Here is a 22,466-nt window from a genome sequence, read left to right on the forward strand (position 1 = left end):
GTGGGGGGGAGCGGCCGCCCGGCCCCGCGCGCCCCGGCCGCCCGCGCCCGCTTAAGGAGGCGCGTCCCCGCGGGGCTCGGGACAACGCGAGCGCGGCACCGGAGCTCCCGCTCCGGCCTCGTGACCCTGGCGGCCCCGCGCTCGCACGGCGGTGCCGGAGACCAAGGGGAGCTCGGGGAATGCGCCGGCCCTGGAGCCACCGCTCCAGGCCCGAACGGAGCCGCTCGGGAGGCGCCTGCCCTCAGGGCTGCCCCAGCCCGGGGCTCACCGGGCGCTTCTGCCGCCCCGGGCTCAGCTACGCGCGCGTCCCCCAGCGCGGTCCCACTCGGCCCGCAGCTTCCCCCGTCCCTGGGGCAGCCCGGTCCCCGGGGAGCGATGCCGGGCGCTGCCACCGCTCCCGAGGCAGTGGGCGGACGCGACACCGGCCCCCGGCGGGGCAGCGCGCGGGGGCGGACATCACAAACGAGTGCAACAGGACAGCGCCTGCCGAGCCGGAGACAGCGAGGGCAGCGAGCCCCGGTGCACCGTCAGCGCGGGCACCGGACGGGCTGGGGTCCGTCGGGACCAGCCCTTGGTGTGCCCGGGGCAGCCCCGCCGGCAGGGGTGGGGCACAGCGGAGCTTCCCCATCCTGTCCCCTTCGCCCGCTCCACCTTAACCGGCCCCACAGCCCGCAGCGGCGGCGCTCGCACCGGCCATTGGCTGCCGCTACGGGAGCACCGGCCAATCGCCCTGCGCGGTTCCCACATGGGCTCGTGACGTTTGAGAGCGGGACGGCCAATAAAAAGTGAGCGGGCGGCCGGAGCCCCCAGGGACGTGGCGCGGGGCATGCTGGGAGTTGTAGGCAGCTCTTCGTTACGCCCTCGCGGCGGCGGCGCTCGGGTCCGGTCTGTCCCATCCCTGCCGCCGCCACGGGCCCGGGGGGCGGCCCGGCCCTGCTCTGCCGTGGGGCCCGGCCCAGCGCCGGGAACGAACGGGGCTCCTGCTGCGGGCGGCCCAGGCAGGCAGACTGCGCGGCCCACGAGGCCTTGCGGCTGCCGCCGGCTGCCACTCAAAGTAACGTGGGGCGGCGGAGCGGCGGCGGCTGAGGCGGGAGGGCCCCGGGCCGGGCGGAGCTGGAGCCGCTGGGCTCGGGCTCCGTGGGGCTGCTCAGGCCGAGGCACTCTCGGCTGTACCGCGGAGGGGACCCCACCAAGGGTCCCTTCCCTGTCCCCGCGACCCCTCCAGCTGCGGCTGCTGTGGAGTCACGGCACTCGGGGGTGGTAAAAGCGAGTGAGGAACAACCTTTAAATATTGCAGGATCCAGCTGTACCTGGGCACTGCACAGGCAGGCACAAGGTTAAATATTTAATGCCTCACATTTCATCCTAATCTTTTATTCATTGTGTTATTTACGTGCTGCATGCTGGCAGCGGCCAGGGCAGGGATGAGGTGCTGGGCACTGGAGGCTCTCCCTCTTCTTGCCCCCATTCCATTCATCCCCTGGTGTTCCTGCCTCTCCTCCCCAGCCAGCATTGGGGGCTCATTCGCCAGTGACCCCAGACCGTGTCAGTCCCAAGCAAGGAGCCAACCCAGGCCCCTTTCCATGGCCACAGGTGTTCACTGGGCAGGCAGTGATGGACACCAGCTTCAAAATGTCCAAAACACTTCTTTCTACGCAGGCACATTGATGTTCTTTGTGTGTACATCGTATATCTGCACATATATCTGCATATTTTAATCCAAATGTAAATTTTTAAAGGTTTTGTGTGTTTGTGTGGGTGTGTGTGTTGCCTTATTGGAAGAGTTGGGGTTTTTTTAAAGGAAAGTATATTTTCAAAGGCTGGAAATATTTCAGATCGTGTTTCAAGGGAAGGATTGAGGAGATGTTTTGCAGCATTTTTCAAAACTCCTTTCTGAAAATTGCCAGTTTTTCCTTAGGCAGTCTCTGTGCTCCCCTGTCTCAGGAGAGTGACACAGGTAAACCTGGAGCAGGCAGCTCTGGAGTGATGGGTGTCACACGTGTCTTGATCAGCCTCCATCAGTGATTGACATGAGCCCTGGAGCAGCACAGGCTGTAACCCAGAGATTAATTTCTGTTTGGATGGGAGAAAACAACGGCAGTTAACCCTTGGCACCCCCAGTAGCAAGAGGAGATGGTCCTGCTGCTGCCCCAGGTGTGAGGACCTGGTCGTCACCACTGCAGGATGCTCAGCCACCCCCTGCAGCAGCCACACACTCGTGCCTGGTGGTGGCAGGGCCTGGAAGAGCCCCAAAGGATGAGGGCGTTTGAAATCCGTGCTGGGATCAAGAGGCAAATGCTCTGAACAGCCCTTTGTTTATCAGCAGCAGAGAAATCAAACCAATCCAGGCTTTGGGACACCCAGGAGCTCCATTTGAAACTGGATCCCAGCAAAAGAGGTTGCTACTGCTGGAATTACCCCAGGGATTTTTACCTTTCAGCTCCCTCCCTGAAGGCCAGCCTGGGATAGGGGACACAGGACAGGAAGGGCAGCCCCAGCTCTGTCCTGCTCCGAGCCGTGGTTGTTCCCACACAGCCTCCTGTGTCCAGCACATCTCCAGGGTGGATGGTCAAGGGCAGAGCCCACCACGTTTTGCAGAGACGCCGAGGGTGGCTGTGGCTCACCAAACCATCCTAATTTTCAGCTGCTCGCTTGCCTACTCGAATGAGGAGGCCTGAACTCAGCAGAGAGGAGTTCCTGGCATCCTCAGACAATGAGAATTTCCCAGGGCAGCTGGCACAAACAGGGACCTCATCCTGGCTGGAGTCAGTCCTGGAATGAACATGAGATGGGAAGGGGAACTGAGGAAAGGATCTGGCAGCAAACCAGCGAGATCTAAGCCAAAGCTGCACTGGAAATCAAGGTTCCCCAGTTCCCTGAGCTACACTCCCAGCTCCAAACTGCAACTCCCCATCCCCAAACCCCCAGTACTGGTGTCCCCTCTCCAAAGCCACACGTCCCCAGAGCCCCTGGGGACAGGTGTCCCCTCCAGGTGTCCCTGGTTCGAGGGACTGCAAAAGAGGAGTGGGAGCCCTCAGAGCAACCCAGCAGCTGCCAGACTCTGGTCTCTGCTTTCGATCTGTGTGTTGGCTCCTGTTTGCACTTACCAGCTCTGAGTGGTTTTTAATTATTGATGCCTCCTTTAGCTTTTATCTGGTGCTCGCTGCAGCCAGGAAGAGCTCGGCGTTCCTGCATTAGCGGTGGGTTGGGAAGGAAGCCCTGCTCCAGCACCGCTCCTGGCGCTCAGGCTGTGCCATTGTTCCAGGCAGAGCTGTGCTGGAAAATGAGGAGGGTGGGAGCCACAGGGGGATGTGGCAGCAGCGACTCTGACTCCCACAGGGAATGAGAGCCTGGGGGTTCTGTCCTGCGGGAAGGATCCGAAGGAGATGGACCCAAACAGGTGAAAAACTGCCACCTGTTCAGTGCATGGAGGAGGAAGGAGGTTGGGGTTTGACCCTCCAGTGACAGGAAAGTGGAAGAGAGGAGATGGGAGACAGCAGAGTTGTGTCAAACTCCTGGCAGCTGTGAGCAGGGATCCATGTCAGGCCTGGGCTAATGCTGTGCTGCTCGGTGGTCAGGACATGGGGCACTGCCAGATGGGGTCCTGCCCCTGCCCCCTGTGTCCACCACAGCCTCTGTGGGCAGCAGGGCAGTGGCTATCACTGGATCTCTCTCTCTACCCACCCTTTATGAGTCAGGGCTGTTTTCCCAAGGGTCCTGGGGCAGCAGAGCTGGTTCTCACACCATCAACCTGTATCCTTGTCCCACTCTGGCACCACAGGCTCTGGAACATGAGGAGAAAGGGCTTCTCTGCCAGGAGCCAGGCTCAAATCATCCCTGAGCAGCTTTGGGGGCCCCTTGTCAGCTGTGTCCTTGTGAGTGCTGAGCTGTTCTGGAGGGGCTCCTGCCTTCTGAGAGGTTACAAGCCCTGTTTGGAAGGAGAGAAGCTGCTTCCTCAAGTCTGCAGCTACTGGGAGGTATTTTTAACCCTTTTCTTTGCTGTTGGTGTGGATTAGATTTGCAGATCTTGTTATGCAGTTAAAGATTGAGCCCAAATCTGGGAAGGTACCCTATGAAATGACTCCCTTTGGAGAGTGGCAAACAGAGCCAGGCTGGAAGCACAAGGAACACTGCTCCTCAGTAGGATGGGATATCAGGGTGCCCCCCAGCTTGCAGAGAAATGCTTTGGGAATGGAACATTCCCATTCCATGGGAGTGGAGCACAAGGTTCAGCTCAGCATCTGCTGGAAGGTGCAGGGGATTTGGAGATCAGAAGTTCTCACTTTGTTCTTTAACAGAGGGTTAGTCTCCCACAGGGAGCAAGGAGATCCCCACAGCCCTGGGCAGAGCAGCTCCCCAGCCCCAGTGGCCTCGTGGTTTGTCCAACCCCCTTGCCCACTGAACCGAGGCCGCTGATTAGCTCCAACAAGAGGGACCTCTGTTCCTGAAAGCAGCCCTGAACAGTTTCTCCTAAATCCTCCTCCCTTGCATATCCATCAGGGGTAACCCCTGGGGATGAATCTGAGCTGGTGACCTCGCAGTGAGAGCCCTGGGGAAGCTCCTGGCAGGTTCTGTGGCACTGCCAGGGCAAGGATGGCTTCAGCAGCTGCCCCTTGCAGCAGCAGAGACCCCCCAGAGCAGCTGCAGGACCATGGGGTGGGGTCGGCAGAGTTCCAGCAGCTCGAAAGTGCTGGGCACAGGCCGTGCTGGGGCTGGATGGGTCTGCAGCCCCCCAGGGGTACTGGGGCCAGGCCAGCCCCTGGCACATGGCTGCTCTGCACTCCAGGTCTGCCCCCCGTACTTGGTTTGGAGGGGTCAGGACCAAGACCCCCTGCAGAGCCTGAGCCACCAGCCAGAGTTCAGTGGCCACCACTCCTGCACAAACCCCTAGCTCTTGCAAGCCTGCACTGGGCACCCTGCCCCAGCCATGCCCAGCCCAGATTAGACTGACCAGGCAGATAACAGGAGCATTGTCAAGCCCTGGTGCTGCCCACAGGCTCTGTGAGCCACCAGCCCCTTCCACACTTCAGTGCTGGCTGCACCAGGACTCCCCCAGCACGGCTTCCTCCCTAGAGAAAGGAAATTTTCCCACTCCAACTGGCCTAAGAGATACCGAGGGGAAGATGTTATCAGGGTGGAGCAGGCTCTGAAGCCAGAGGACAGCTCTAATTATCGAGAGCCAATTCCATTACAGCAATCTCAGCCCCAGGGCAACGCAGGCCGGATTTTCCAGAGGGGCCTGAGAGCCACAGAAGTAGCTTATCCTCTGTGCCCACAGGAAAAATGAATTATGCACACACAGAGCAGACCTGTGGCAGCCCGCAGGGACCTCCACATGTGTTACCAAACCAGCACAGAGCTGATAGACCTCGGGGGCACTTCGCTCCTTGCTTTTCTTCTGGAGAGTCTCCTGTTCCCTTTCCACCACCCACCACTTTCACCTTGAGCTCGTTTGTTCTGGCTTTGCCCAGGCATCCTCTTGGCCCTGGTTCCAGCAGATTTCAGCTGTGGCACAGCCCCCACCGCTGCAGGGGTGTCCCAGAGCCACAAAGGCCACAGGGACAGCCCCATTCCACCAGCCCCTACAAGAGTGGGAGAGCAGCCAGAGGTGTGAATGTTAACCCTGCTTGTCCTGGCTCCCAGAGAAACCTAAAGAGGGGGAGAGCAGCACATCCAACAAGAAAGAAATAATCTGGGATATGCTACCACCTGAAGGAAGGAGGCCTGCACCTCCAGACACCTCCTACAGCACAGGTGAACCAGGAAAACTCCCTGTTCTCCCCAACCGATTCCCCCATCTGAAGGGACAGGAGACAGGGAAGTATTTTAAAGTCATCCCAAAAGCAGCAAGAAAGCGGCAGCAAGTCATGGTTTTAACCAACCTTCTTATTTCTTTATTTGAAAGGCACAGCTTGTACGTCCTTGATACAGCATTTTCAGTTCCTCTTATTATAGGTCAAGTGATTAAACACAAAAAGCAAAACAAGATCTTTCTAAAGAACTATATACAAACACCAGATTATTATTTATTATTTTTTTTTCCGTTTTTGTTTTTTAAGAAGACACGCTAGCGCACGGAGATAAGAACAGAGAAAGCTGCTGTATCCTCTACACAGGGCAGGGCCACAGGGAAGGGGAGGCCGGGCAAGGCTCTCGGTCTGCCTGCCCCTTCTGCCCAGCCACCTGGGCCCCCAGAGCCGGATGCTGTGCTGAGGGGGAGCGGGTGGCACAGGCTCCCCCCTCCAGCCCAGGGTGAAGCCCCTGGCAGCCAGAGCTGGTTGAGAACAGGTACATGCAGAACAGCAAGGCGCCGGCCTGGGATTAGTGCAGGAGGGGCGTGGGGGACACGGGGCCAGGGCGATGCCACGAGACCAAGAGCGCCTGGGGAAGGGAGATTGTTCTGGGCCAGGGATCCTAGCAGGGAGTTGTGCAGAACCGTTAGGATCAAGGGGCAATCTTTAAATACCGAGGGGGGAGCAGCAGGTGGAGGGAGGAGCCACAGGGCACCGAGGAGCTGGGACAGCCAGGGGGCAAAGTGGCCCCAGAGCAGCCCAAGCCAGACTCAGGCTCGGCTCTGTGACAGAAGGGGAGGAGGGACAGGGAAGGCAGGCTGGGCACAGGGAGAGCACGATTGGCCACACGGGTAATGCTATGGCGCTTGCATTGCTGTGCAGCAGCCGGGGACGGCGCTGGGGACACCCCCCAGGCCCTGCCAGCTGCCCGTGGGGACAGGCCTGGCGAGCTGCCACCGAGCACAGGTCACCACGGCCCTGCTGCACAGCAAGTAGAGAGAGATACTGCATTTTGCACTAACCCGCCCCCTCCCTCCCTCCCCCAGACAGCCCCCTTCCCCCGGCCCCCCGGTCGCTCTAATCCGATTTCTCCCCGTCATCATCTTGGTGGGCATCCCCATCGTGGCCGTTCTTGTCCTCCTTGGAGAGGTGAGCCTGCGAGCCCAGGGCCGAGAGCGACAGGAGCCCGGTGCCGGCGCTGACAGCGGGGAGCGACGGGGGCTGGAGCCCCACGGGGAGCGGAGTCAGAGGCAGAGCGAGGGCTTGGAGCTGCGACAGCTGGTGGGCTTGAAGCTGCTGCTGTAGGGAATGATGGACAGACATGGAGACACAACGGGGGTATTGTCATTTTGAGTGCACTTGGACCCCAAACCAAGGGCCTGGACTGGCCAGAGCGTGCCAGCAATCCAGCTTAAACCAGGGACCTCAGGGAGCTGAGAGCATTGCAGCCTCGGGGGTGGGGGCCTGCTGCTGTGACAACCCCCAAAGACTCAACAGCTGGGAACACAGCCCCTAACCCCACAGGACACCTGGCCCCAGGCTCTGGCACATCCTAAGGCTCCAGTTAAAGCCCTCACTCACAACTTTTACCGAGAGCAGATGGTGTTTTCATACCAAATGCCTACTGCGGTTCCTGCTCAAAACCAAAGCTCCTCTCCTGGCACCCTGCTAAGACAGGGCAGGGATCCCTGCAAACATCACAGCAAACCTGGGTGGAACCAGCCCTGTGCCAGCACAGCCAGCCCAGCCTTGCAGCCTCGTCCCACTGCAGCTGCAGCACCAGAGCAGGGGTCCCCCGATGTCCCCAGGTCAAGAATCCACAGCCCAGCTCTGTGTCCTGGCCCTTGGATTCCAGCCCCTCCCATCCCAAACTAAAGGTGCATCACGTACACGAATGATGGAGTTCAGTTCTGGCGCCGTGACCTGCTTAGCTCGTTCAATGGCTCCCAAGACTTGCTGCTGATGCTGGCATGGAGAAAACAGAGGAATCTGGGGTCACTTCTAGAAGCAGAACAGGGACCCAGTCCACACAATCAGGCTGGTTACCCAGAGCTGGAGACACCTGCACTCATTTCACCCGAGACAAGGGCCTCACACCCGAGCCCAGGGCAGCAAGGAGCAGGGAAGGAAGCACCTTTGTCTCATCTATTTCCTCACCACAGGGTTAAGCAGGTCCCCTCTTACCCCCACCCTCGTTCTGCTCTCCACACACCCAGAGATCCTTGGCCAGAAGGCTCCAAGGTGGGCAGTGTCTCTCATCCTGCCACCCTTCACCTACACAGACCCTCTAACAAAAAAACCAAGCCCTGAAATCAGCAGCTCTTGGGAAGCTCCTTGGGACACATCCTGGATATCAACTGCAACAGCAGCTGGGTGTTCCAAACACAGGCAGAAAAAAATGGATGTATCATATACCTTAAAAAAAAAAAAGAACTGTACTTGCTTCTTGCAGAGCACAAAGTCTTTGAAACACCAGGCTGTCTACTGCACTTCAGCAAGGAGATTTTTCTTTTCATTTTGGCACCAGGACAGGGTTAAGGATTGCATTAAGATGCAAAAGATTTAGCTGGGGCTTAGTTATTAGGCAGCTCTGATCTGATCAGCAAGAGACTTTGTCTGTCCTAAGAACAGGTGGGTGGGAAAAACAGAACCTGTGCCCCAAGCCCAGCACTGACCCCAAGTAAGAAGCCTCCAACCCCCAAAGGGCCAGGAGAACTGCTGAGAGCTCAGCCTCCATGGGGAGACAGAAAATAAGGCTCTAGAAGTGCTTAATCTCCCCCTTGCCTCAGACAGCAACTCCCAAGCACCCCCTTCTCCAATTAATTTCTCAGGGGAGTGGGAGGAGCCCATCGGCTGCATTAATTAATGAGGCAGAGGAACCAGATCTCCAAGAGGAGCCATATGGAGGTATTTTTTAAATGTCCTCCCCCGATTAGCACCCAAAGCTCCCACTGCAGACGTGGCTGATGGCTCAGGAGCCACGAACAGGACAGAGCAGGACCAGCTTTGTCCCCAGCTGCCACAAAAGGGATGGAGGGGCACCCATTACCCACCACGGAGAGCTCCAGGAGCCAGCACTGCCTTGAAGGGCTGGTCCCCATGCAGGGGCTGAGAGCAAGCAAGGATTTCCCATGCAGGGGTGGGCAGCTGTGTGTGCTGGAGGGCTGAGACACCTCCTGGCTGCAGAGGGACAGGAGCCTCCACGTCAACAGACTCCCAAGCTGGGGAACTCACCTCTTGTGAAAGGTAGGGCAGAACCTGTGCACAAATCCCATTTAGCCTCTTGACAATTTCAGCCTAAAAGGTGGGAGAAATAAGAGAGGAAAGGTCAGGAAGCTCAGGACTGAGCATCCACAGCATCAGCTGCCCCACCTTTCCCCTCCCCTTGGCCAGGCCCGAGTCCCCAAATGGCTCTGAGAAAATCCACTGTCCTGGCAGCATCCTGGTGCCATGGGGATCACCTTGCACCCCAAGGCTCCTCCCTGCATGGTTAAATGAAAGCATGCTGCTGACTGCAAAGAGCAAAGTTTCATTATTCCTCTTCCTCTCCAGGTCCCCAACATTCATTTAAGCAATTGGGAGCAACAAGAGAGCAAAGTTACTGCAGGCCTGGTGGGGATGTGCTGAATTACATCTGCCATGTGGACACAGACACACACATGGCTGTTCAGCCCTCTCAGGCTCCCCCTCCCCAGCTGAGCTGCTGGACTGGGCTGCTGGGGGAGACCAGAGGGGCTGGGCAGCTTCCTCACTGCCCTCACACCAGCAGTGGCAAATCCTGAGGTGTTAAATGCTTTTCTCCCGGCAAACAGTGAAGCTACCAGTCCTTTGCAAATCACTTTCCAAGGGAGTAAAAATAAATACAGAGCAAAAGGGTACAGGCACACACCAAAAACAGCTGAGGGGATCCCAACAGCACCACAGGGAACGAGATGAGGCTGGGAGACATTCGTGGGACAGCAGAGGATTTGTGGCTCAGATTCTTTGACAAGATCCAGGTTTTCCCAGGGAAGCCAGTCTCATGGGCTTAGCAACAAGGGCAATGGGATCAGAAGCACCAAGTGCCTTTGTGAGGAACAGAACTGTGCTAAGAGGCTTAAAACTGAGCCACGACATGCAGCCGACTTTGTGACTGGAGCTAGAGCCAGATAGAGATAGGCTCAGAGGAGGCTCATGTTGTTAACACCATAGGTAATTAGTCACTGGGGATAATTAACAACTTAACCACCAGTGAGGGCAATGAGCAAACTTATCCAGGCTGCCACAGAGTCTCCAAGCCACAGCTCCAGACCCTTCCTGGTGCTCAAATACCTGTTGAGGCCCTGGGGAGAACCACAGGGTGCCCAGAGCCCAGGGTGGGAGCCCACAGGCCAGCATTGTGATCCTGAGAGGTGGAGGGGGCCTGAATTTCAAAGGCAGCTCTGATATTTTACAGGCTGATGGCATTTCTAGCTCCTGAAACTCAACTGATGTGACAGAGAGCAAAGCAGAGCAGACAATGCACCTTCCCCAGGAATTACAGCACTTGAAGATGTTTTTCCCCCTACCTGTTTGTGCATTTCAATATTCAGCCCGTAGGACATCTCATAGTACTGCAGAGCAGGAGAGAAGAGAAAAAAAAACAATTGTAAGTCAAGTCTCTGCCAGGTAACTGCTGGGAACCACCACTGCATTCCTGGCAGGGTTTTCTACAAAGGCTGGGCAAGGCAGGAGAGCAGAGGCAAACACCAGGAAACAAAGACAGAAGGAGGCAAGCACAGAGACCCCCTCCAGGTGCTCCCTGTCCACCCTGCTCCAGACCTGGAGACTTGCCCCAAAGGACTCCCCTCACAAACACCTTTCCACAGTCTGCACTGAGGTGAGAGTGAGTGATGCTGTGTCAAACCTGGAAAAAGGCTCAGGGCTCCAGACTTCCCTAAGCACAGCCAGGAGAAGCAGCCTGGCTCGGTGAGCTTTGCCTGGCCAGTATCCTAAAGCCCACATGACTGCTTCAGCAGCAAATGGGAGAGATCACAACTGCACTTCATCTAGCAAGTAACACATCCAGCTGCACACAGCTCCAGCTGTTTAGGAAGGAGTTATGTGGAAACTTCCCCCCACCACACACAAAAACAATCCACCCAGAAAACCCCTGCACAGCAGCAACAGGCAGCTACAGACAATCTATTGGCAGAGGCAGCTAATTCCTGACCCCTGGAAGAAGCTGTTATAAGGCTGATGTTTTGAGAGTTTAGAAACCTCCTCCTGCAGCCTGCAGGCTGCAATCCTGATTCTTCCAAAGGGAAAAGAACAATCCACATCTGTGCTCATTTAATTGAGGATCACTGGCATCCTGGTACCGACGCCACAAGGCGCTGAAGCGCCCGGCTTGGTATCGGAATGATCTCAGCCTGCTGTGGGCTCTCGAGGCTTCTTTGCATTCTGAAGACCGAGCAGGAAGCAGGAGCCCGTCCCCCAAGCTGCCAATTGTGACTTATTCAAAAATCAGAGCAGCTGTAGCAGCTTTGCACATTCTCAGGAACCCTCCTCTTGGCTCCCCGTGACAGGGAGCGGCAGCAGCTCCGGCTCAGCCACGCAGACAAGGCAGGAGCTGCTGCGCCTGCAGAGCCTCCAGCGCTGCGCCACGAGGAGCAGCCCTTCCCCTCTGCTGCTGACAGCAACCTGAATCAATTCTGGTGACTGCCAGCATTAAGAGGAAAAAAAAAAATGTATCTTGGCCACTGCTGGAGATGAGGGTTTCCGTGCAGACTGAGAGGCACAGGAAGCAATTGTTTACCAGGGAGAACAGGGCAAGCTTCCCCATTAACACAGCAGGAAAGCTGTGACCTCTTCTCCTTGTCCCCAGCCCCAAGCACACCTTGCTCCCCACAGCCTCAGAGTCTGGCCACAAGGGCAGTAGAGAAAGACGAAGGGGCCAGCTAGCTCCCTTATTTCTGATTTTTTAAGTCTTAACTCTGCTCTGAAGAGCTGCTCTATTAATTTCTACATCTTATCTCTTCTTTCCAGGGCAAGTGCAGCAGCTGGCAAGCAGGAACCAGCTCATCTTCATGGACAATATTGCAGCCTCCTGTTAACTCCATGATAGGAAAGGAAGAGACCACAGCCCTGCCTGGCATCCCTCCCCTCTGCTACAAGGGCTCCAGAGGCATTACCTGGCAGGCAAACCCTCACCCTTCTCACCAGAACATGGCTGTTTCCTGGCAGATTTCTCCTTGGAAAGCCACAGCTAAGCCTGCTGCCCACACGTGGCACCATTTCTCATGCCTTTACCAGGCACTGCCCTAGGGCTTGCACACCCTGTGCTGGGACACACGTGCCAGCACTCAGCACCATGGCTCAACAAGGCTGTGGGGTCACCAGAAGGTGCACAGGGTTTCAGAAGCTGATTTCTGCTTTTAATTCACACCTGGCTGGTGGGTTTTCCCAGTTTCCTGACTTCTCAGAGCACTGCTTTGTCTCTCACTGGACATGACCTTCCCAGAGTCCCCAAACATCTGCACAGCAGCACCTTGCAGCACCTTCTCAGGTGTGTAAGAGCTGTCACTTCCTTTAGGCACAGGGAGGCAGGCCATCAAACAATCCCCCACCGAGCCCCATTTTCTACATCAAAAAACTCCCTGCCACCGTGCATTTCAACAAATCCCCTGCATGCAGCCAACACACAACAGCCCCATTTTCAGAAAAAAAGCCAATTCCAGCCCTGCTGAGAGCCCTGGAGCTCTGCAGGGCGTGGGATCCCTGCCAGGCAGAGCCCAGGCTCGGGCACCTGCTGGTGTTGCCACCCACACACTCTGCTCTGGCTGCTGGGCCGGTCCTTACCATGACGTAGTGACGCTGCATCTCCGATTTCTCGCTGGCTAGTTTGTCACATTCCAACTTCAAGCTGAAAAGCCAGAAAACAGTAAGAAAACCACAAACAGGAGGTGAGAGAGTTGATCGCCGCAGAGCAGCTGCTTCCTGCGTGGCCTCATCCCGGCCAGGCTGGATTCTTGGACATCACTATCCAGACTTCAGGGGGTGGCCAGAGCCCAGACAGGCTGTGCTGTGCTCACAGTAGTGACCACACAGAGCCTGCTCCCAATTTCTCAGCTGGAGTCTCCCCAGCACACATTCAGGAAAAGGACACAAGGCTATCCACCAGCAGAACACTGACCTCCCTCAGGCAAATCCATTCCACAGGAAGCAGAATGCTGGGGAGAAGCAGAGTTGGCTGCCCAGGGAGGGGTTTGCCTTTCCTCAACAGATCGTTGGCAGCTGGGGACAGATTCTGGCACAGAACCTGTCTGCAGCACTCAAGAGATGTTCCAATACAACATCAAAAACAAAGCCAGACCCACTTCTGGATGGGGGCGGGGGGGAGGCCCAAGTGCAGCACATCCCTCCAGAAGCAAGGATTTTTCCTCTCTCCTAGATTCTTCACACCCTTCAGAGAAAGTGCCGCTGCTCCCAGTGTTTTATGAGACTCCAACTCACCAGCCGAGCAACTGCAGCCAGCATGTGCTGTGGTTTTATGTTTCAAACAAGAAACAGCTTCACCTACACAAAACCTGCTCCTTCTTGAGCAGATTAAGTCCAAGGGGGTGGAGCGGCGTGGGGGGAAAGCTTCCCTTTCAGCAGGAACGTTCCTTGGGCTGCCCCACTCCCCTGATGGCACTGCCAAGGCACAGAGACACCAGGAAATGGCCACTTCCCAGCAGTTTTTCTGCCTGCTCCTACCAGAATGACACCACCACAAACTTACAACCTGCCTGCAGGCAGAGCCTGGGCTGGGGGACACTGCAGCCACATGGCACCAAAACCAGAGCCAGGCCGTGGCAGAGGGCATCACCCAGACCATTTCAACCAAAGGGCTTCATGCTTGTGGTCAGACACACACACATGCAAAGCAACAGATTGTCTCAGGCCAGCTTTTGGGTCTGCAGCACTATTTACACACATACACACAGAAAAGTAGAAGCTTTTGGATTTAAGTGCTCCCTGCAGCATTTGCAGTCCAGGAATTGCAGCCAGCAAAAAAAAACTGAGGAAAACTCCCAGCAAGAGGCAGGAGACCTGGCAAGTGTCTGTGCAGTCCTGGCTGAGCAGCACTTGGAGGAAAGACCTTGGCTGGAGTAGGGAATGGGCGTTCTCCTCGCTGGGCTCCCATGTGGACACGACCAACGCCGTGCCCGAGTTCCTCCTCCAGCCAAAGGTGTCCCAAGCTACGCCACCGAGTCCCCCTCCCCATATTCTCATCCGGTCCCCAGAGTGAAGCAACGAGCAGAAGAATCGGAGCGATTCCCGTGCATCGGCTGCGGGACAGCCCCGGGCCCGGGGGGAGCACATACCTGTGGTACTGGGCCTGCAGCAGCTGGAACTCGTCCTTGATGCGGTCGCAGGAGTCGGAGGTCGTGAACTTCAGCTGCTGAGGCAGGTGAGAGGAGCCCTTGAACAACAGGAGACAGCGCTGGGGCCGGAGCCAGGAGCCGGTGGCCGCCGGGCCCCCCCGCCCCGAGCCCGCCCCACTCCCGCCGCCCCGGGGGCCGAGTCCCCGCCGCGGGCACCCCCGGGGCCCAGCGCCCGTGTCCGGGACGCGCCCAAGGTCACCCGTGGGGCCCCTTCCCGGGTGCCGCCTGCGGCCCCGCCGCCCCTCGGCACCGGCCGCGGCTGCCGGCGGCGGGAGGCGCTCGATCCCCTCGATGCCGCGGGGCCGAGGGAGGCCGGGCAGCCCCCGCGCCGTCCCGCGGCCCCGCCGGCGCCCGGCCCCGCCCCGCGGCCGCTCCGGCCCCGGGGCCGCGCCGTACCGAGTGCCGGCTTTGTGGAAACATCATGTCAGGTTGCGGCTCGGTCCCCGCACGGAGCGGCCCGGTGCCGCCTGCCGCCCCCGCCGCGGCTCCCCGCGCCGCCGCCGCCTTTGTCCGCGCCGGGTCCGGCCGCCCCGGCCCCGCGGCCGCCCCGCCCCGGCCGCGCCGCTCGCCCCGCGCCGCTCCCGCCGCCGGCGCCTATTGTCTAATGGCGGCTGCGGCTCCGGCTCCGTCCTGCGGCTGCTCGGCACCACCTGCCGCCGCCGCCGCCTCCCCGGCCCGGGCGGGCCCACGGCCGCGCCCGCCCCCGCCGGTCCCCGCCCCCGCCGCGCGGCGCCGCCGGCCGCGGGCACCGGGCCGGGCTGAGCTCCGTGCCGGGCCGGGCTCCGTGCCGGGCCGGGCTCCGTGCTGTCCCTACGGGGGGATCGGGCCTTGCCCCGCCAGCCTCTGCTCCCCGGCCGGGGCTGCCCGGCCCTCCCCGCAGCGTCCTGGTGCCACAGCCCGTGGGGTGTCCCTGCCCGTGGGGTGTCACTGCCTGTGGGGTGTCCCTGCCCGTGGGGTGTCACTGCCTGTGGGGTGTCCCTGCCCGTGGGGTGTCACTGTCTGTGAGGTGTCCCTGCCTGTGGGGTGTCCCTGTCCGTGGGATGTCCCTGCCCGTGGGGTGTCACTGTCTGTGGGATGTCCCTGCCCGTGGGATATCCCTGCCCGTGGGATGTCCCTGCCCGTGGGGTGTCCCTGTCTGTGGGATGTCCCTGCCCGTGGGGTGTCACTGTCCGTGGGGTGTCACTGTCCGTGGGATGTCCCTGCCCGTGGGGTGTCACTGTCTGTGGGATGTCCCTGCCCGTGGGATGTCCCTGCCCGTGGGGTGTCCCTGCCCTTTGGGGTGTCCCTGCCCGTGGGATGTCCCTGCCCGTGGGGTGTCCCTGCCCGTGGGGTGTCCCTGCCCGGCCCGTCTGAGCCCCAGCCCGGCAGAGCGCCCCAGGGCAGGCCCAGGGTCCGGCTGGCCTGAGGCAGGTCCAGAGCCCCGGACCGGCCCTTGCTGGCAGTAAAGGCTCCTCCTCGCAGCTCATTTTCACGCCCTTCCCAAGCAGAACAGGCTTTTTTTTTTTTTTAACCCAGAGTTTCGTTTTGCTTTATTTCAGCGTTGCCCTTGGCTGAGCATGAGGGAAGGCAAAGGAAAAAGGTAATTCACCTACAGCTGGTCCCCAAACAAACCTCTGATCTCCAAACAAGGGAATATTTTGCTCTGGATGCAAACTTTATTCCTAAACCTACTGCGTGAGGAGCAGACCCTGCAGTTGGTGTCCTGCAGCATCGATTGCATCCCTCCAGAGAGCAGTGGGGTGGGGAATTCAGCCACAGACTTTATTTCTGGAAGGACTTAGTTGCCATGGGGCCTCTTGCAAAGCCACACACCCAAATGTGCCTGTGCTGCGGCAGGATCAGGTCCTTGGAAGCCATTCGGAGAATAACAGGCAGGAGCACGGTTGGTACGTGTGAGCACACAGGGAGCTTTCATAAATTTTGGATGTTGCTCCATGTCTATCTTTAAAAATCAGTACGTTTTCTGATTAAAAATAAAATCCTACATGACTCCAGCAATGTGGGCTGGCCTGTTGTGGTATTTATTTTTAAAAAGAACAATATAGCAGCTGAGTTATTGTGACACCTCCTGCATATTGTGCAGTAGCTTTTTCACTTCAACATCTCCATATTAGTGGAAACTGTGACAGCTTCATGCCAAGGATTATTAATAGTGCAGGCAGGCTTTGTGTCCCTGCAGAATAAAGGTTGGAAAACAGGGCAGACAGTCTTTCCCCAGTGGGGTTGGCATCCCGGTCCCCCTTTTTACATGGAGAGAAACTGAGTCACCCCAGCTTAGGCTCTGCTCAAGACCAGAGAAATGCAGTTTATGGTCAGTGTGTGCATGCAGCCAGACCAGGTCCCTGTTGTCCCCTTCCCCTGGTCCTGGAGCAGCACAGGCACCCTGCCCTACCCTTGCAACAGCTTGCAGTCACTCCCTTCCAAGTGGGAAATGAAATGCTCCTTTATTGGCATTGCAGTTGGCTACAAAATGTTCCATTTTATCTTTTTTTTTTTTTTTTTTCCTCTCTCCTTACATTCTTCCAGGAAACACTCTAATTTATGGTATAATCTTGGCAAATCCCAATCCAGGGGAACACAAACTCGCTTGTGCCTAGTAAATGACTTTTTAATGGGCCCGTTCCCAGCCAGGCAATGCACCTGCATCTGAAGAAGACGGGATTTTAGGCTGGTCCAGGCTGTGTGAGTCACTGGGGCTGAATATGGCCTGGGCACAGAGGAGCTGGCCCCAAACACAGCCTGGTGAACAGTGGGGGTTCCCACAGCCCACCTCAGACCTGACCTGAGAAATGAAGGTTTTTCCAGCACAGGAAAGGGAGTTCTGTGTAGGAGCTCTCCAAGTGAACCAACATATTGTCTGCTGCAAAGCTGTTTGAAGACAGTGTGGGGAAGCCCCCCTCCCTCAACATCTTGCCCAGGAATAAAATCATGCAGAACTCTTGCTACAGCCAGGGCTGGGTCAGGGTCGGGCATGCAGGTGGGTTTCCAGAAAGCCATGGGGGCCAGAGAGGGCAGAAATATTTTGCATTTCTAATGGAGCAAGAAGCTGTCCCAGTCCCTGGCCCCACTGGAACAATTCATACACGGATGTCCTAATGAAACCAGAGAAACTTCCTATTAGTTCCTAAAAGGAACAGTCTAACAAAGCTGCCAAAAATAAATCTGTGTAATGAAGAGCCTTTGTAAATTATTCAGATATTATGTCCCACTCCTGCAGTGGTTCAAGGAGAGAGGTTGTACAGACATTTTCTGCTCTGAAGCTCTGGACACAAGGTGAAAGCCATGCTGTCATTATTACGAAAATGTAGGCTCTGAGATGCTGCTTTTACCCTGAGAATACTCTCTCTTTTACCTGGCATTAAAAGAGAAAGGAAAAAAAGGCACAGCAGCAATTCAGGCACTGAGACAAGGAAGGTTTTTCCCCTTTCTCCGCAGCCTCAGGATCTCTCCTGAGTCCCATCACCTCTAGCTAACCCCACACACAGGTGCTTTGCAGGATGGGTTCTGAAGAATGTGGGGCACTGCACAGCTCAGAGTGGCACAGACAGGACAGGGCTGTGGGGTGGCTCAGCCAGAGACTCCTTTGCTTCTCACTCGTGTTTTGAATGCTGTGGCCTCCTTCCAGTAGAAACAGGGATGAGACCCACCAAACTCATTAAACTTCAGCTGCCCTTATTACCCCACCTGCTGAGAAATCTCAATTCCTCCCCAGGCTGCAGTTCCCCCACTGCCACCCTGTATTCAGACATCTGTGAGGCATTTTATAAGGGCCAGTGGTGGCAGCTTGTGGGCTATTAGCCACAGCCAGCCTCATGCCATGGGGTTCTCACAGAGCTCTCCCCTTCCTACCTCCCTGCTTCCTCAGCCCCTCTTTGCCAGAAGCAGAGCTGGTTCCTGCTTTTTTTTTTTGTTTGTTTTGTCCAGCCCTGCTGCCCCTGCACACTGGCAGTCCTGCCACTTCTGTGCCACCTGGGATGGGATGGGAGGCCAGGACTGGTGGGGGAGGTCGGGCACTGGACCTTGGCCCCCTGCCACATCCAGGCCAGACTGTCCCTTATCACCTCTCTTATCACAGGGATTACTGGCTTTTTATATTAAACTTTCTCTAGATAGCACAACAATCAGCCAGACAAGGCAAAGGCTGGGCAGGCCTGGGAGTGATTTACACACAATCTGCCTCTCAAGTCCCTCTTTCACATAAGGGGCTGTTTTCCTTCTCTCCCTCACCACCTCCCAGCTCTCCTGCTGCTGTTATGAGCTGTGCAGGTCTCCCTGCTGCAGCAAGAGGCTGGGATGAGCAGTGGGGCTGCACAGACTCACAGGGACCTGAAGGAGCCAGAAATGCAGCACTCTTCTCCCCATGAACATCTCACTGGCAGGGCACAGATGCCTCCAGCAGTGCTGTCCCTCACCTCCATCACCACCCAACCCCATCTGCTCCATCCCTGGCACACCTAGGTGCCCCTGATAGGACACAGCAGAGTCCCAGCACTTGAGTGCCCACATGGGCAGCAGACAGAGCACTTGCTCTGCACAGTATGCCCATGGTTCCATGCTCATTTCCTGCTGAAACTGTCTTGCTGCTTGCTCTCAGAGGCAGAAATTAACACCAACCCAAATTCCTCGCCTACACCAAGAAGAAAAATGAGAAACTGTCCCTGGATACGCATAAGGTCCCAGCCAGGAATGGCCTGTAGGCAGAAAGGGCCTTTCTCCAAGAGCAGCCTGGGTCCAGGCAGGCTTTTTACAGCTGGTAAAACATTCCTACCTCTTTGATCCCGTTTTATCAGTGACTTGGAATAATTGGGCTCCATTCCTCATGGTGGCTGCCCCTTACCCCTCCCTTCTGCTGTGGCCTGTGTTTTCGCTGCAGACTGATTAGGGGTAATTATCATCCTTTTTACCAGCCAAAGTGCAAGGAACAGTTCACACTCCTTGCAGGAAGCAGGAAAGGGATTTTGCAGCTGAGCAGTGATTAGGAAGCACATGGCAAGGATGCCTGAACCTGCTTGCTCCCCAGGTTGTGCCCCTGAGGCATTTGGTGGGAGATAAGCAGGAAATTTGTAGCTGTGAGACGGTCAGGAGGTCCAGGGGAATCCACTGACCCATTGGTCATGAGAAGCTTCCCAGCACAATGAGTTTGCAGAAGCAACATGTGAATCCCTCTGCATATGAAACCCAGACTGAGCCCGAAGGGAGGAACCCACAGGGGCTGGAATGGGCAAAGCAGCAGCTTCTTGACCAGACCCATCTGTGCTGTGGGCATGGCCAGGGTTCAGGAGTCTCCTGTCCTCTGGCTCCCTTACTGGACAAAGAGAGGAGTGAGATACCAATTTTAGGGTCAAAAGGATCACCCAGGCTTTCCTTCTGCCTCTGTGCAGGATCAGTGTTCATCTACTGCACTGGAGCTTCACTAAATGCATATTTGAAGCAGTTTCTGAGGTTTGCACAGGGAAGACAGATTACTACACCCTTAAGAGTCTTTCTGTACTCGGTTAGTTCAGCAGCACTCCTCCAGGTAGGGAGAACATTTCTTCCTGACCTCAATTTATGACAAACACTGAAGCATGAGGCTGGATTGATTGCACAAGGAGATTGTGTCTTAGTAACTTGTGTGAATGCTGCAGCAGCTATGCTAATTCATCATTCCTTTATTTATGAAATCTGTGTGCAGGTTGAGCGCAATTAAATGATGTGCTTTGGGATCATAGGGGATGAAAGGATCACAGAAAATGTAGGTTTGTTATCCTAGTTTACTGTGCACTGAGCCCACCTACAACACCATGACAAACCAGATGTGAAACATAAGGTTTAAAAAAACTAATCCAGCAATTGCTGTCACGGGCTGCATTTGTCAGCGTTGTTTGATCTCGGTGCCTTTCCTCCTCTTTTCAGAGAACTCAAATCTCGTGGCATCTTCCTGTGACAGGCAATTGAAGAACTTGTAAAATTAATTTTGGAGGAGGCTGAAACATTTGACACATGCTCTGCAGCTGGGTCCCTGGTTCCCATCAGCACCCAGAGAGAGTCCAGACACATTCCTCCTTTGAATATCACAGGAGAAGGAGACTGCAACCCCTTTGAGCAACCTGTGCTCTGCCAGCAGGAAAGTTCTTCCTCATGTTCAAGGTGGAACTTCCTGTGCATCAGTTTCTGCCCATTGTCCTGTTCCTCAGCAGCTGAGCAGAAACTGCTCCATCCCCTGGCCCCTCCCTTCAGATATGGATATTGGTAAAATCCCCTCTTGCTCTTCTCCAGGCTGAACACACCCAGCTCCCTCAGCCTGGCAGGATCACCTCCCTGACCTGCTGGCAATGCCTGCTCCCCTCTGCTCTCAAGCATCTGGAACTCACAAGCAGCTAAGAAATTGGGCCAGAATGGAGGAAAGGGATGACACTCTGAAATGTCTGCAGTGCTGCCCTGCACGATGTGTCTGCATCTTGATGGGCCTTGGGATCTTCCTCTCTGTAAACAAACGGGGGTCATTTTGGGCTCAGCATTAACTGCTGCAAATGTGGGCCATGGGAACGGTTGCTCTGGACGTGGCCTGACACGTTCAGGATCAGCTTTCTGCAGGAACAGGGACACAGAGCCCCGGGAATTGCACAGCACACTGGCGACGAGCTGAGGGAAATCCCAAGTCTCCTGGGAACCCTCTGAGCACCAAAACTTTTCCATTAGGACAGAATGGGAGGGAGTGGATGAGCTGTTGTTGCTTAGAGACTGGCAGTTCTGTCATTCTTAAATCAGCACTTTGATCAGGATTCATCAAAACTCAATATCTGTGCTCCCAAGCTTCCCATCAGCTGGAGCCAAGCAAGTGGTCCAGAGGTTGGATACAAATTTTATTGCTCCTTTTCTTTTGGCAAGATGTGGAAATTTCTTCAGGATCTGCTGGCCTTTAGATTTTGATCCTGCCCAGGAGAAGGCAACCAAAACAATACTTCCAACACACAGCACCTTGTAGTTCAGAGTAGCTCAACAATCCCAGCTTGGTAACTCTTTAGCAGCCCCAGATGTATTACCTGTGCTACCCTCAGCCTGAGGACATGCAAAGAGGTCAAGTGGCTTCCCCAGTCAGGCCAGTGCTGCAGGGGTTACAGGAACCTCAGTCTCCTTAAGGACTGTCCAGACATGGGAGTTCTAAAGGGCAACAGGTCACAGGAAACAGCCACTGTGGCTTTGATCCTGGGTGTACTGAGCTCTTCTGTCTGCTGAAAAATTTTCAGCTGCCAAAGGAAAATTATCACATCACCTTTTTCAGGGGTCTGTGATGAGAGAGAAACAGTCCTCCTGGCTGTGGGGCACCTGGAAGGGAAAGTGAGAGAATGTAACAAATGGGGGGGGGTGAGTATTGGTGCTGTTAAAGGCCAAATTATGGAGAGACCACCAAAAAAAAAGTTAGAAATTTCTTTTAATTGAGGCAAAGAACTCATGGGAATAGCACAGGTATGAGAGAGAATTTAAGTGGAAAACAGAACCTGTTGTTTTTGAGTGTCTTGTGTTTGTCTCAGACAAACTGCCAAGAGGTAAGGACAGGCAAACCACTGCATGAGCCAGGCTGGTAACAAGGAAGGCAGGTATGTATCAGTGCTATTGTGCTTTTTTGGACCTTCAAAAAGACTGTTTAGACACACACACACACCCCAGGCAAGGCAGGGTAAGAGGTATGGAACCACATGTGCTTGCAAGAGGGTGTGTGAGTGTGAGTGTGAGTGTGTGCAGAGTCCGGGTGGCAGGTACTCTGCTTGGGGCACGTTCCCACAGAGCACGGGGGGGCTGCTCTGACAAATGAAGCTGCGCTGGCAGCAAAAGAACGAACACAGGGCTGCAGCATGGAGGGGGTGCATCAGGCTGCTGGCTGGAGGACCTGTTACAGGTCAACAAGCACCTGGTACTAAGTAATGAGGAAAGCTGGGATAAAGCCAGCTCTGAGACCCCCACTGTATGGCGATGGAGAGCGAGGGAGGGCTCGGAGGTGGCACCCAGAGAGCTCAGCTGGCAGGCTCGGTGTGCCTCTGGTGGGACACGGCAGCGGCCGGAGCCTGGAGCACAGGACGGGCACGGCGAGGCCTCAGTCTCTCCCTCCTCAGCACCGAGGGCTGGGCGGCAGCGCTGCGGGGTCTGCGGGCTGAGCTGGGCCCGTCCCACGCAGGCTCGGGCCTTGCCCGCTCCAGGCAGCCCTGTGCCACCATCCCAGCGGCCGCCAAGGCCCTACCCGCCATGCGTGGCCCGTAGAGGGCGAGGGGAGGCAGCGGCTCCGCGCTCAGCCCGGCCGCGCCCGGTC

At 56.5% G+C, this 22,466-nt stretch overlaps 1 protein-coding gene across 2 annotated transcripts; it reads right to left on the reverse strand.

Annotated features, from left to right (window-relative positions):
* Positions 1 to 5,871: 5,871 nt before the first annotated feature.
* Positions 5,872 to 14,778, reverse strand: TLE5 (TLE family member 5, transcriptional modulator). 2 transcript variants are annotated; one of them, XM_014883019.2, is made up of 7 exons: positions 14,576 to 14,778; positions 14,120 to 14,217; positions 12,612 to 12,675; positions 10,340 to 10,384; positions 9,027 to 9,089; positions 7,683 to 7,757; positions 5,872 to 7,091 (listed from the first exon to the last, which is right to left on the reverse strand). In XM_014883019.2, the coding sequence occupies exons 1-7, from the start codon at positions 14,600 to 14,602 to the stop codon at positions 6,870 to 6,872; spliced, it is 594 nt and encodes a 197-aa protein (XP_014738505.1). In that variant the 5' UTR covers positions 14,603 to 14,778; the 3' UTR covers positions 5,872 to 6,869. The 2 variants fall into 2 exon arrangements, with proteins under 2 accessions (XP_014738505.1, XP_014738506.1); XM_014883020.2 differs by having other exon boundaries at positions 5,872 to 7,088; positions 14,576 to 14,731.
* Between the last annotated feature and the right edge of the window lie 7,688 nt (positions 14,779 to 22,466).

This window comes from Sturnus vulgaris, chromosome 26 (assembly GCF_052056855.1).
Source record: "Sturnus vulgaris isolate bStuVul1 chromosome 26, bStuVul1.hap1, whole genome shotgun sequence".
NCBI classification, from domain to species: Eukaryota; Metazoa; Chordata; class Aves; order Passeriformes; family Sturnidae; genus Sturnus; species Sturnus vulgaris.